This window comes from Manis javanica, chromosome 4, assembly GCF_040802235.1.
Source record: "Manis javanica isolate MJ-LG chromosome 4, MJ_LKY, whole genome shotgun sequence".
NCBI classification, from domain to species: Eukaryota; Metazoa; Chordata; class Mammalia; order Pholidota; family Manidae; genus Manis; species Manis javanica.
Genome location: NC_133159.1, coordinates 128448143 through 128463311, shown reverse-complemented (window position 1 = coordinate 128463311; position 15169 = coordinate 128448143). Strand labels below are relative to the sequence as shown.

At 42.0% G+C, this 15169-nt stretch overlaps 1 protein-coding gene across 7 annotated transcripts in view; it reads right to left on the bottom strand.

The window, feature by feature from the left end:
- The window catches only part of MYH10 (myosin heavy chain 10), a 162297-nt gene that overhangs the window by 46788 nt on the left and 100340 nt on the right, over window positions 1-15169 (bottom strand). For 5 of the 7 annotated variants that reach the window (XM_073234837.1, XM_037027111.2, XM_037027113.2 and 2 more), the window contains 2 exons: window positions 14890-15004; window positions 10757-10819 (listed from right to left, as the gene is read on the bottom strand). In XM_073234837.1, coding sequence (XP_073090938.1) covers window positions 10757-10819; window positions 14890-15004 — 178 coding nt within the window. The remainder of the gene's footprint in view (window positions 1-10756; window positions 10820-14889; window positions 15005-15169) is intronic. The other 2 variants (XM_037027112.2, XM_037027116.2) reach the window with 1 other exon arrangement.

Below are 15169 nucleotides of genomic sequence, written 5' to 3'. Positions count from 1 at the left end.
AACTTCTGCAAACTGGGGGAGGAAATGCCCTCTCAGACCACAGAAGCACACAGAACTCCCATGACAAGAGACCCAAGGAGGGCAACACCAAGACACATAATAATTAAACTGGCAAAGATCAAAGACAAGGACAGAGTATTAAAGGCAGCCAGAGAGAAAAAAAAGTTCACCTACAAAGGAAAACCCATCAGGCTATCATCAGACTTCTCAACAGAAACCTTACAGGCCGGAAGAGAATGGCATGATATATTTAATGCAATGAAACAGAAGGGCCTTGAACCAAGAATACTGTATCCAGCACGATTATCATTTAAATATGAAGGAGGGATTAAACAATTCCCAGACAAGCAAAAGTTGAGGGAATTTGCTTCCCACAAACCACCTCTACAGGGTATCTTAGAGGGACTGCTCTAGATGGGAACACTCCAGGAAGAGCACAGAACAAAACACCCAACATATGAAGAATGGAGGAGGAGGAATAAGAAGGGAGAGAAATAAAGAATCATCAGACAGTGTTTATAATAGCTTAATAAGCGAGTTAACTTAGACAGTAAGATAGTAAAGAAGCTAACCTTGAACCTTCGGTAACCACAAACTTAAAGCCTGCAATGGCAATAAGTACATATCTTTCAATAATCACCCTAAATGTAAATGGACTGAATGCATTGATCAAAAGACACAGAGTAATAGAATGGATAAAAAAGCAAGACCCATCTATATGCTGCTTACAAGAGACTCACCTCAAACCCAAAGACACGCACAGATTAAAAGTCAAGGGTTGGAGAAAGATATTTCATGCAAACAACAGAGAGAAAAAAGCAGGTATTGCAATACTAGTATCAGACATCAGACAAAATAGACCTCAAAATAAAAAAAGTAACAAGAGATAAAGAAGGACATTACATAATGATAAAGGGGTCAGTCCAACAAGAGGATATAACCATTATAAACATATATGCATCCAATACAGGAGCACCAATATATGTGAAACAAATACTAACAGAATTAAAGGGGGCAATAGAATGCAATGCATTCATTTGGGGACACTTTAACACACCACTCACCCCAAAGGACAGATCCACCAGACAAAATAAATAAGGACACAGAGGCACTGAACAACATGCTAGATCAGATGGACCTAATAGACATCTATAGAACTCTATATCCAAAAGCAACAGCATACACATTCTTCTCAAGTGCACATGGAACATTCTCCAGAATAGACCACATACTAGGCCACAAAAAGAGCCTCAGTAAATTCCAAAAGATTGAAATCCTACCAACCAACTTTTCAGACAACAAAGGTATAAAACTAGAAATAAATTGTACAAAGAAACCAAAAAGGCTCACAAACACATGGAGGCTTAATAACATGCTCCTAAATAATCACTGGATCAATGACCAAATTAAAATGGAGATACAGCAATATATGGAAACAAATGACAACAACAACACAAAGCCCCAACTACTGTGGGACGCAGCGAAAGCAGTCTTAAGAAGAAAGTATATAGCAATCCAGGCATACTTAAAGAAGGAAGAACAATCCCAAATGAATAGTCTAATGTCAGAATTATCGAAATTGGAAAAAGAAGAACAAATGAGGCCTAAGGTAAGCAGAAGGAGGGACATAATAAAGATCAGGGAAGAAATAAATAAAATTGAGAAGAATAAAACAATAGAAAAAATCAATGAAACCAAGAGCTGGTTCAGAATAAGCAAAATAGATAAGCCTCTAGTCAGACTTATTAAGAGAAAAAGAGAATCAACACACATCAACAGAATCAGAAATGATAAAGGAAAAATCACGACGGACCCCACAGAAATACAAAGAATTATTAGAGAATACTATGAAAACCTATATGCTAACAACCTGGAAAACCTAGGAGAAATGGACAACTTCCTAGAAAAATACAACCTTCCAAGACTGACCCAGAAAGAAACAGAAAATCTAAACCGACCAATTACCAGCAACGAAATTGAAGTGGTAATCAAAAAACTACCCAAGAACAAAACCCCTGGGCCAGATGGATTCACCTCAGAATTTTATCAGGCATACAGAGAAGACATAATACCCGTTCTCCTTAAAGTTTTCCAAAAAATATAAGAGGAGGGAATACTCCCAAACTCATTCTATGAAGCCAACATCACCCTAATACCAAAACCAGGCAAAGACCCCACCAAAAAAGAAAACTACAGACCAATATCCCTGATGAACGTAGATGCAAAAACACTCAACAAAATATTAGCAAACTGAATTCAAAAATACATCAAAAGGATCATACACCATGACCAAGTGGGATTCATCCCAGGGATGCAAGGATGGTACAACATTAGAAAATCCATCAACATCATCCACCACATCAACAAAAAGAAGGACAAAAACCACATGATCATCTCCATAGATGCTGAAAAAGCATTCGACAAAGTTCAACATCCATTCATGATAAAAACTCTCAACAAAATGGGTATAGAGGGCAAGTACCTCAACATAATAAAGGCCATATATGATAAACCCACAGCCAACATCATACTGAACAGCGAGAAGCTGAAAGCTTTTCCTCTGAGATCGGGAACAAGACAGGGATGCCCACTCTCCCCACTGTTATTCAACATAGTACTGGAGGTCCTAGCCACGGCAATTAGACAAAGCAAAGAAATACAACGAATCCAGATTGGCAAAGAAGAAGTTAAACTGTCACTATTTGCAGATGACTTGATATTGTACATAAAAAACCCTAAAGACTCCACTCCAAAACTACTAGAATATCGAAATTCACCAAAGTTGCAAGATATAAAATTAACACACAGAAATCTGTGGCTTTCCTATACACTAACAATGAACTAATAGAAAGAGAAATCAGGAAAACAATTCCATTCACAACCGCATCACAAAGAATAAAATACCTAGGAATAAACCTAACCAAGGAAGTGAAAGACCTATACCCTGAAAACTATAAGACACTCTTAAGAGAAATTAAAGAGGTCACTAACAAATAGAAACTGATCCCATGCTCCTGGCTAGGAAGAATTAATATCGTCAAAATGGCCATCCTGCCAAAAACAACATACAGATTAGATGCAATCCCTATCAAATTACCAACAGCATTCTTCAATGAACTGGAACAAATAGTTCAAAAATTCATATGGAAACACCAAAGACCCCGAATAGCCAAAGCAATCCTGAGAAGGAAGAATAAAGTGGGGGGGATCTCACTCCCCAACTTCAAGCTCTATTACAAAGCCACAGTAATCAAGACGATTTGGTACTGGCACAAGAACAGAGCCACAGACCAACAGAATAGAACAGAGACTCCAAACATTAACCCAAACATATATGGTCAATTAATATTCAATAAAGGAGCCATGGACATACAATGGGAAAATAACAGTCTCTTCAACAGATGGTGCTGGCAGAACTGGACAGCTACATGTAAGAGAATGAAACTGGATCACTGTCTAACCCCACATACAAAAGTAAATTCAAAATGGATCAAAGACTTGAATATAAGTCATGGAACCATAAAACTGTTAGAAAAAAATATAGACATAAAACTCTTAGACATAAACATGAATGACCTCTTCTTGAACATATCTCCCCGGGCAAGGGAAACAAAAGCAAAAATGAACAAGTGGGACTATATCAAGTTGAAAAGCTTCTGTACAGCAAAGGACACCATCAATAGAACAAAAAGGTATCCTACAGTATGTGAGAATACATTTATAAATGACAGATCCAATAAAGGGCTGACATCTAAAATATATAAAGAGTTCACATACCTCAACAGACAAAAAGCAAATAATCCAATTAAAAAATGGGCAGAGGAGCTGAAAAGACAGTTCTCTAAAGAAGAAATTCAGATGGCCAACAGACACATGAAAAGATGCTCCACATCGCTTGTCATCAGAGAAATGCAAATTAAAACTACAATGAAATATCACCTCACACCAGTAAGGATGGCTACCATCCAAAAGACAAACAACAACAAATATTGGCGAGGTTGTGGAGAAAGGGGAACCCTCCTACACTGCTGGTGGGAATGTAAATTAGTTCAACCATTGTGGAAAGCAGTATGGAGGTTCCTCAAAATGCTCAAAATAGACTTACCATTTGACCCAGGAATTCCACTCCTAGGAATTTACCCTAAGAATGCAGCAGCCCAGTTTGAAAAAGACAGATGCACCCCTATGTTTATCGTTGCACTATTTACAATAGCCAAGATATGGAAGCAACCTAAATGTCCATCAGTAGATGAATGGATAAAGAAGATGTGGTACATATACTCAGCCATAAGAAAAAAACAGATCCTACCATTTGCAACAACTTGGATGGAGCTAGAGGGTATTATGCTCAGTGAAATAAGCCAGGCGGAGAAAGACAAATACCAAATGATTTCACTCATATGTGGAGTATAAGAACAAAGGAAAACTGAAGGAACAAAACAGCAGCAGAATCACAGAACCCAAAAATGGACTAACAGTTACGAAAGGGAAAGGGACTAGGGAGGATGCGTGGGAAGGGAGGGATAGGGGCAGGGAAAAATAAAGGGGGCATTACGATTAGCATGTACATGTGGAGGGGGCAGGTACGGGAAGGGCTGTGCAACACAGAAGACACGTAGTGATGTTACAGCATCTTACTATGCTGATGGACAGTGACTGTGAAGGGGTATGTGGGGGGGACTTGGTGAAGGGGGGAGCCTAGTAAACATAATGTCCTTCATGTAATTGTAGATTAATGATACCAAAATTAAAAGAAAATATATGCTATTACAAACACAATCTAAAGGTTCTTTTTTTCTCCTTCTTTTTCTTCCTCCTCCATTCTTTATATATTAGGTATCATATTCTGTACTGTCTATCCTTTGACTGACATTGGGGATAGTTTATTTAATTTTGCATTTGCTTAGTAATTAACTTCTACTTTCTTTACTGTGGTTTTATTATCTCTGGTGACAGCTATTAAACCTTATGAACACTTCCATCTACAGCAGTCCCTCCAAAATACACTGTAGAGATGGTTTGTGGGAGGTAAATTCTCTCAGCTTTTGCTTATCTGGAAATCATTTTATCCCTCCTTCAAATTTAAAAGATAATCTTGCTGGATAAAGTATTCTTTGTTTGAGGCCCTTCTGCTTCATTGCATTAAATATATCATGGCACTTCCCTTCTGGCCTGTAAGGTTTCTGATGATAGCCTGATGGGCTATCCTTTGTATGTGATCTTATTTCTCTCTCTGGCTGCTTTTAATAGTTTGTCTTCATCCTTGATCTTTGCCATTTTAATTAGTATATGTCTTGGTGTTGTCTTTCTTGTGTCCCTTGTGTTGGAAAATCTGTGTACTTTCATGGCCTGGAGACTATGTTCTTCCCCAAACTGGGGAAGTTTTCAGCAATTACCTCTTCAAAGACACTTTCTATCCCTTTTTCTCTCTCTTCTTCTTCAGGTACCCCTATAATATGAATATTATTCCATTTGGATCAGTCATACAGTTCTCTCAATATTCTTTCATTCTTAGAGATCCTTTTTTCTATCTGTGCCTCACCTTCTTTTATTCCTCTTCTCTAATTTCTATTTCATTTATTGTCTCCTACACCGTATCTAATCTGCTTTTAAAACCTTCCATTGTATGTTTCATTTCTGATACTCTGTTCCGTAATAACTGGATCTCTTACTGGAATTCCTTCCTGAGTTCTTGAATATTTTTCTCCACCTCCATGAGCATGTTTATGATTTAAGTTTTTAAATCTCTTTCAGGAAGATTCATGAGATCGGTTTCATTTGACTCTTTGTATGGTGTATGTATGATTTTGCTTTGAACCAGGTTCCTTTGGTGTTTCATATTTGCATATGGCGCCCTCTAGTGCCCAGGAACTCTACTCTCTGGAGGTGCTCTGCCCCTGGAGCAATGTTGGGGATTATAGGGGAGGGGTGCTGGTGCTTGTGGGGAGGAAAGAGCTGTTTCCTGCTTCCCAGCTGCTATTACTGTCTCCACTGCCAGAACAGACGGCTGTTCACAAAGGTATAAGCCTCTATGCTTTCTGTTTGTAGCTGCTGTAGGTGGGGCTTCCCTCTGGCTGGTCTGACTCCAGGGCAGGGTTTGCTGGTTTGTGAGTCAGGAGCGGGCTGGCCAGGAGAAAGGCACAGCAGGCTGCGTATCACGGTGGGGGGGTCCTTGGAATTGCATAGCCAGCCATGGGGCTGGAGTGTCTGAAGATTGTTAAAGTTCCCAACCTGCTGGGCAGAGTGCACCTGGACAATTTTGTCTACCTGTCCTTTCTCCTGAGCAGTAAGCTCTGTACAATCCTTGCCCCTTTAGCAGCCCTCTTACTGTTAGGAAGTCTCTCAGACTGCCCACCTTTCTTTTGTCCCAGAGCAGCCAGATATGGATCCCTGTTTTCCACAAGTGTCTGGAATCTCAGTCTCTCCAGGAATTCTGCCTGTCTTAGATTTCCAACCCCCTATTCATGAGAGTATTATGCAAGCACCATGAAATGTAGGTTTGTGTTCCCAGAGCAGATCTCCGGAGCTAGGTATTCAGCAGTCCCAGGCCTCCACTCCCTCCCCTGTTTCTCTTCCTCCCACAGGGGAGATGGGGTGGGGGAAGGGCTCTGGTCCCGCTGGGTCACGGCTTTGGTACGTTACCCTGTTCCGTGAGGTCTGTTCTTTTCTCCTGGTGTATGCAGTCTGGCGCAGCCTTCTTTCCTGTTGCTCTTTCAGGATATATTTTCATATTATATGCGGTTTTAGGGGGAGACCTTTGTCTCACCTCTCATGCTGCCATCTTTAATCCCTCGTCTAGTCTAGCGCTACTAAATTTAACTTGAAGTTTTTAAGCAGGTTCTTCAGAAACTCACTCTAGTTAATATAGCTAGAAATCAAAAAATGTGGGGAGAAACTCATTTTAATGTTAATTTTAATAGACAGTTGGTGATGAGTAGGAATGACATCAAATACTCCTAACAAAAGGTCTTCCTGGCAATGTTGTAAGCATGTGGCAGGTTCTCAATACTCATTATAAAAAAAATTAAGACAATTCTGCCCTAACGTACACTAAAATGTTACTAACAGCTAAAAACAGATTTGGACACAAATATTTAAATGCTTTGAATCTCCAGAAACAACATGAAAATTCAATAGTATATCTCCACAATATCTTATCACATAGTCATAGCCAATCAGCAGCGGCTGTATTACTGGGTAGTAGAACCAGTCTGTTAATTGTTCTAGAGTATTTGGGAATTCTTAGAAAAATTCCACTAAGTCTAGAGGTTGACAAGCACATGATTGAAAAGCAATCTTCCTTCTCCCAAGGAGTAGGGCTAAGCTGCACCTGAGTTTGTCTCCTTTACCCCTCTCATTTGTATCTTCCCATCCCTGCAGAAGCCAGAGCTGTCAGGGTGAACAAGAAGCCCTGTTCATCCCCACAGAACTTCCGTCATACTTGGCAGGTCCCATGCACTTAATTCATGCTGACACTGAGCAGCATAGCATGACTGCCCATCAGCTTGGCCTTGGGGCACTGTGAATAAAAGTGGACTTGCGTTAAATAATAGCCAAGGAAAGAAACATTTATTGATTTTCTGTTTTTCTTAAGTGGCTGTGGAGACCGCAATGGCCAGTGCAGTGTCAGCCATGCTGTGCACGGGCTCTTCCCCAATGCCAGGTGCAGGCTCACACGTTGCCTCATGTGACACTCATGATAACCCTGAGAACTGTCACTGTCCCCACTTGACCTCAGGAATTCAAGTTGCAGAACCCAAAAGTGGCTCCTCCTGGAGCTCCCAACTCTTGTTAAGATTCAAGATAAAAGATGGAGTAGAATATACCGCCACAACCACAAAAACCTTCATCCACCGAAAATGACGACCATTTAACTAAGCACATACACCCTCAGATGGAAACTGTATGTTCTAAAATGGCACTAAAAATAGAGACTATGACCAGTGGAAGTAGCCAATGAGATTAAATGAGTACCACTCAATCAGTCACAGCACCTGATTGATTCTAAGTGGAACTTTCTTTAATGACTACTGGACCAAAAAAACCAGACTGGCTCACAGTTTTTGAAGTCAGAACACGGTCATTTCTATGTTTAAGCATGACTAAGGAAAAAAGCTTGTTCCCTACATTATGACAAGAAGGCAGGAAAGTATTCAGTGGATGTGAGATGAGGGACATCCCAAAGAGCTTGTGACAACAGGGATAACCTCCTGCATTGTAACCAACCTCTCCTTGCTGATGCTCAGGCCCAAGTTAATTGCTGCTACCATGTTTCAAGTGCTGCATCTGTGAAAGACTGAACAGGGCTGGGGGCTTCTCTACCAACAATTAAAGTTTGCTTCATGTATTTCTCACATGTTCTCTGTTTGGTCCCTTCCACCCACCCAGCACTCATGGAGGGCAGAGAACCCAGATGGTACTATGCTACAAAGGAGGCTGCCGGCATAATGTGGCATTAGGGCAGATTAGACATGACTGTTCCTCTAACACAGTTTGGATCTAAAGCCATGGAGGGCCCGTTCTCACAGACCCTTTTAGTCTACAACCCCTGCCTATAACTTTGAGGTTTACCGCCCCTTTCTGCTGGTTCACTGCCTGCATCCTCAATTACAGTTTATCTCAGACTTTCAAAATTTATTTGGAAGAGAACAGTCCTTTGGTTTATAGCAGAAACATGAACGACCTCCTTATCTGTCTCTAGGATTCTGTTCCTTTCTCTTTTGCACTTGCCCTTTGAGGCTTTTGAAAACCTCTTTTTACCCCAGTCTTCCCTTTTTATCCTCAAAAGCCTGTATGTTCTTCATAATGCTATTTTCCTAACATTATGAATGTACCTAGAAGTGTAGGGTCCATATTGGCTTTCTTGTTATGCTCATTACATGTTAGCATGTCAAAGGCAATCACAATCACCATTTGGATCCCTAGAAACTCCTCTGAGAAATCACTGAAAATGCTAAAGCCTCAATTTTCATTTAAAACCTGTTACCCCTCCCCAGGTTTGAATCCACAAACACATGTCGAGGAGAAATACATTCTGCTGTAGAGATACTGTATACAACTTCAAAGATACACTTAGCCATAGTAGGTGAAGGGCCCTTTAGAGAGAAGTAGGGATCGAGACCCCTGATACTTGAGTCAGATGAGTAACTCAACCGAAGAACATCCCACTGAGAGAGACAGAACCAGGAGCATTTTCAGTGCTGAGGTGAGGATACGGTGAGGTGAAAAGACTTCCTTCCTTCCAGAATGTCATCTAAGAGAGGCCTGGTCCTTACACCCTGAAGACCCTGGTCCCACAGGAAAGAGCATCTGTGCTGTAGGAAAGGAAACGGCCACTGTGGGAGTCTAGGCAAAGCTGCGGCATCTGAAAACGGCGTGGACTACCCACCCACCCGCCATCAATTCCCTCACTCAACGAGTTCCTCCGGGGGTGTCTGCTCTGTGACAGGTGCTGAGGAAATGACAGGCAGCAAAACCAGGCACAGTCCCTGCTCTCAAAGAGCTCACAGTCTGGAACTTTAGTTCAGAAATTTGGAGTAGTGCAGGGGCATTCACATAAAGAGGGCACTCTACTTTGGATGAAGTCTCATGTGGACCATAAACTTATTAAGCCTTCCTCCTAAGCCCTTTCTCTCCCCATTTCCTAAACTTTATCGCTGCTCCCAAGGTCAAAGATGACTGAGTTTGAAGAGTTCTTCCTTTGGAGTTCTTCTGTGGAATATCCATTCCAGCTCATGGAATAATATTTGGCATAACCCACTGCCACCCCAGCCTATGCCTGCAATCTGCTTCTTCCACAGTTTGTGAACTGTAACTGATGGCAGGCATCTTGACTTGGATTAAAATGGGCATGTTCCTTTAACATTTTAGGAACACACTTTTGAGGTGGATTTAGATCTCAGCATCACCATGTTCCAAAAGCCATAAAGGAAATTTAATGAGATTTATTTGACTTTATTGTAAATTTCAGTCTTTGACAATGTCTCTACACATTTGGAAGGCTGGGTGATCTTCATTTTATATTGGGCTTTTGCAGGGCCTCTAGCCATGGTTAGACTGTATTTTAAAACAGGCTTTGGACTGCAAGGCCAAAACATTTGGAGTTCAATTTTAGACTCAAATTCTTGCTACAATCCATTCTTAGTCTCAACTTGCACACATCAAGCCTTGTAGATAGTTTAACTATCTCTACTTGAAAAGAGAAAGCCAAGTAACTAGATATGCACATAAATTCCAAACACAAGGTACATGAAGAGACCAACACATGTGAGATAAATATGTAAATTACTTGTTCACAAAATGTTAATGACTTAAAAAAAGAAAAATCTCCTCTTTGGAATTCCTCAGAGTTGAAAATTTAAAGGTAACTCAAAGACAAGGAGACATTATTTAGCAGATCAATTCCTAGCAATTCCCTTAGAGGACTGTGTATCAAAATGGCACTATTGGAAAAGGTAGTGACATACCTTTTAATATGCAGTGCTGTGAGGACTATGCATAAAGTAAGAAGCAATGTGGAGGCAGTAGCAATTGAATTGTTTATGCACTCAAACAGTTGCCTTAAAGTATAATCAAAGTGAGCATGAAATGAAAGGTCCATGCATGTCTATGAGCAAAATGAAAACAGAAACCCAGAAACCATCCCCATCCCCCAGGCTACCCTGCCCTCCCCGGCCACCCTGCCAGCACCCCCAAGTTCTTCCTGTGGGCTTAAAACCCTTCTGTTTTGGAAGACCTACAGGCTTTATACATTCACCTGGTGGCTCATGAAGACCAGAAACACTGTCATAGAAAGAAGCTCTCTGAATATTCTGAATCTCTAAAGCAGAGAAACAGCAAAAACAGGAGGACAGAAGGGCAAATACACAAACACTTTAGTTAGTGTGAAAGACATTTGACATCACAAGTAAACTTTGAAATCAGGCTACAACAGTAGCTAGTCCAGGGTAGATCCCATGCGAACATTACTGTTTATAGAATTTGCATATCTGGACAAAGTTCTCTATAAAGTAAAGTTGAATCCCAGTTCCAGGTGTGAGCACTGTATCATATCTATGTTAAATGATTACCCTATGCAAATGCAGGATGACATTTTAGAGTACTGAAGTCCTACTTGAGTCATCTTTTGTAAAATTACCTTACAATCAGCAAATTAGGACAAGGCTGCAGTAAGTTAGAGCACTCTGTGAAATGTATGTATTAGTGGCTATTACTGTCAAAGATTCACACTGCTGTGTAATTTTATTTCCAATATAGATTTTGGAAACAATTTACTTCTAACACAAATTTTTACAGATAAGTAACTACCATTGAGGAAAACAAAATTCAAGTTCTGTTACTGTAGCAAAATGTTAAAATAACTTCAAATTATAAGTTAGATGCTATTTCTTGATCATACCATTACTCATGAAAACATCCTAGGAGACACATTTACATGAAAATGCAATCTATTTTTTTTTTTTTGGTATATAAAACCCCAAAGTGTCAAGAAGTCCTGTGCAGAGAGACCTCAACATCTTTTAGCAAAAAGGAGGGCACCATGAATCTCTAGGGCAGGGCTGCCACCAAAAATTCTTATTTCTCCTGTTTTGGAGAAAAATGTAAAACCCTAACACAAAGTCTACTTTGACTCAAATGTTTTTAGGGTTTTGCACCTTTATAGGCAAACTATATTCAGACATCTTATCTTCATATATTCACGGTCAATGTGTCATTTTCTGCCTTTGCATTTATGTGACCATAAAAAGAAAAATAATCACACGTTTTTTCCAGGACTATTTTCTTTTCCTAGGGAAAAAGCTCCTTGTATCTCAGGACATGTCTACCTCCAGAGTGACCACTGGAATTCTCCCCTTAGGACCCTCTTCAAACTCCTGTGCCAGCTGCTACGTATGAAGCACACAGTCCTGAAACTGGATGGACATGCTGCTCTGTCTGCTTCCACCAAAGACTGGCTCCCTGTCTCCTGTAGTGAGTGACCTCTGAGGTCTTCTCACTCAGATTAAACTGATTAACTGTCACCTAAGCTGATGGCTGAAGGCCTTCCTGCCAACAGCAGCATTACCAGGGGAGCAAATGCGTGGGCATCCAGAGCCGATGCCAGCAGAGCCAAATCATGCTTGGGATAGATATGATTTCTCTCAGCCTATTTTCACAAAAGTGGCCATACAGGCTGCCAAGAGCTGGTCTTTGGAAAGGCAAGGCTATAAAAAGGATGAGCAAACACTGCAGTCAGTGGGGCCCAAGCTGGGGCCCAGGCACAGACAGAGAGGGCTCCAGCCAGGACCGAAGGGGCCCCACAGAGGTAGCCAGCATGTCCTCTCAATGCTTCTGTACTAGAAACTTCTCTGGAGATATGGAAAGCACAAAAAGGCGTGGAAGGACTCTCCAGACATGGCCCTGCTGAAGACACATCATCTGGGACACGGACATGTCAGCCTCCCCTCCACACTTGCCTGCCAAGTCTTAGATTCCTGAAACTTCTGACCCACTGTTGCCAAAGGCTCTCCCATATCCAAGATGTGGGATAAAGGGGGAGACTGGAAGGAGGAAGCCCAGGAAGGAAACTGGGAGCCCAGACAGGGGCTCCCTCAGTCCTATTATCGCCTCTGTGTACATCCTGAGTTTCCGACTAGATCACGAGCTCCTGGAGGGCAGGGACATGTCTTTCATTGCTCTCAAATTTACCTCACAGATTATTGCATGCTAAGCACGCAGTTAGATGTGTGGTATGTACGAGTGGGTCAGTGCTCAACAAGTTTTTCCCACAATACAATTTTTTATTAAGAAATTAAAAAATAAGAGTCAAAAGTAGTTCACAATGACAGAACTAGTATGTAAGCCCAAGACCTGGTTCTCTTATTATCTGGTCATTAATCTCCTAATACCTGCTTTTCTTCTCATCAAAATGAAGAGAAAATCCATTTTGACTTTAATAGTAAAGGCGCCGGTCACCCTGTTCCTTTCTTCCTGGGCACTCCTTCCCAGCCCGCCACTTCACCTACACTCACCTCGCACTAACTTCCGCTTCCAGGCCCTTCCAGCCCAAACCATCCCACAAACGATTTCCCATTTCACTTCTTCACACACACACTGTGTCACCACCTTGGCTCACAAACCTAATGAGGCTATTTATTCCTTAAAGTCAAACCCACTTGAGACTGGCAGTCAGAGTTCTCCACGGTCTGGTCTCACCTGCCACTGGCCCCGTTCCCTGCTTACTCCCTTTTACCCAGCCCTGCTCCAAAGCTTAAAAGGAACACCTGTCCTGAGCCCTGCCTGACCTCTCCCCTCTACACTGTGGTCATTCATTCTCCTTGCTCCACTCCTGCTTCCCTATGCCAATCTCATTTCTAAAAATGCTACCCATCCCTAATGAGCTAGTCCATGGAAACCTACTCACCCCTAAGTGTTTCAGGAGTGATCAGGACACGAATGTTAAAACCTTAGTGCTGCAAACTGCTGGCACTTAGTAAGTGATCAGTAAATGTTAGCTTTCATTATGTGATCAGCAATTACCTTTCACGGACAAGGAATACTGCTTCCCACTGGACAGTTTACTTTAGCACCCCATGAAAATGTCCCTTCCTCTATTGTACATGCCACATCTCCTTCCACACCATGCACACGGCATTCCCACAGATATCTGTGATGCTCAGTAACTGTCTGCATCCCTCCCTCCCTCTCCTGTGGTGAGCTCACTGTACCTAACCTACATCATGCCCAGTACAGTCAGGCCTAAGCTGATTCCTCCTGGACCACTGGTGCCTAGGCCTGGCAGCACCTCGGCTTTCTCGTCTTGTGGCCATTCCCGTGTACATGTCCAACCTGCCAGTGCTGCCCTCTAGCACTGTGGGCCCTGTGACAACCAGAGCTCCCGGTCTTGTCTTCACTCCAGTTCTAGTGTCTCATATTCCAGTCTAACAGTTCCCACCAACAGGGTAGGAATCCATTACCTATTTGGAGTGGGGTCGGGCTCCCCACTCACTTCTTCTGTGCTCCTCCTTCTCTGTGTTCTGTCTGTCTGCCCCAGTAGCTCTAACCCCTTCTTTTCGGTTCTTTGTGTTCCCTTCTCTCTACCCAAGAAGACAGCTAGATCACAGGTCTTCTGCTATGGGAAGCAGAAGAAAGCCTGGCTACTGAACAGGCCTCGGCAGGGGTAGATCAAGGGCTGAGGTCCTCAGAGCCCAAGGCCAAGGGAAGAGGTGGGAAACAACCAGGATGAAACGGCGGTTTCAACCAGCACAGCGGTGAGAGCTAAGCTATGGAAGATACCGGTTCCCTCTATGCATACAGACACACGGATGTTTTGTTTCTCTGGTACTAGTAAAGCCTGCTAGTCTATGAGAAAATCACCAAAATCTTCACCTGAGCTTCCTGTGATCAAAAGAACTATGAGGATTTATGGAAATAAAAATAACTGATCTATATGCAGGTATCTCAATTCATTCACCAGCCACTTTGTATGGATGTGTGGAGGGCTGGCACTGGTGGAAGACACAGCTCAGCTGACCTCTATACAACACAGATAAAACGTATGGGGCCTCTCTGGTTTTGTGTCTCCATAGCCTTGGACTGCAACCAAACTGGGACCAGGGAGGCCTGAGGCATATGTGTGGTTCTCTATGGCTCTGGGCCTACAGTTTTTCCACATTCTCCACAGCATCTGACCAAGAAGGCAGATGTCTTATTACCCAAATATTCTTAAAGTGGGTAAATTCCGATGTAACGGCAGCCCTGCTCTAGGGAAAAAAGGAGTTTTAAAGTAAAACACACACACACACACACACACACACACACACACACACACACACACACACACAATCATAAATAAGCCTTAATTATAAAAATTCCAGCCAAGCTTAATTATAAATGTAAGCAAATTCTTACCATCCTTCCAAAGCTCTGCAACAAATCTGTCTGATGACTGGTGCAGGAGTGTGGCCACGTTATCGTTCAGAGGGTCCATGTTCTTCATCAGCCACTCATCTGCCTTATAGTCCACCTGGCCCATAGCAGAGCCAACCATGGTGAGACGGAAAACACAAAGCAAACACACAAAAAAGAAACACCGTAAGCCTTAACCAAAATGTTCACAGGACAATCTAAAAAGTAGGTGGTCTTGAAGGCAACACGTTTGGAATGTATACTATAAATAAGGGTTTATAAC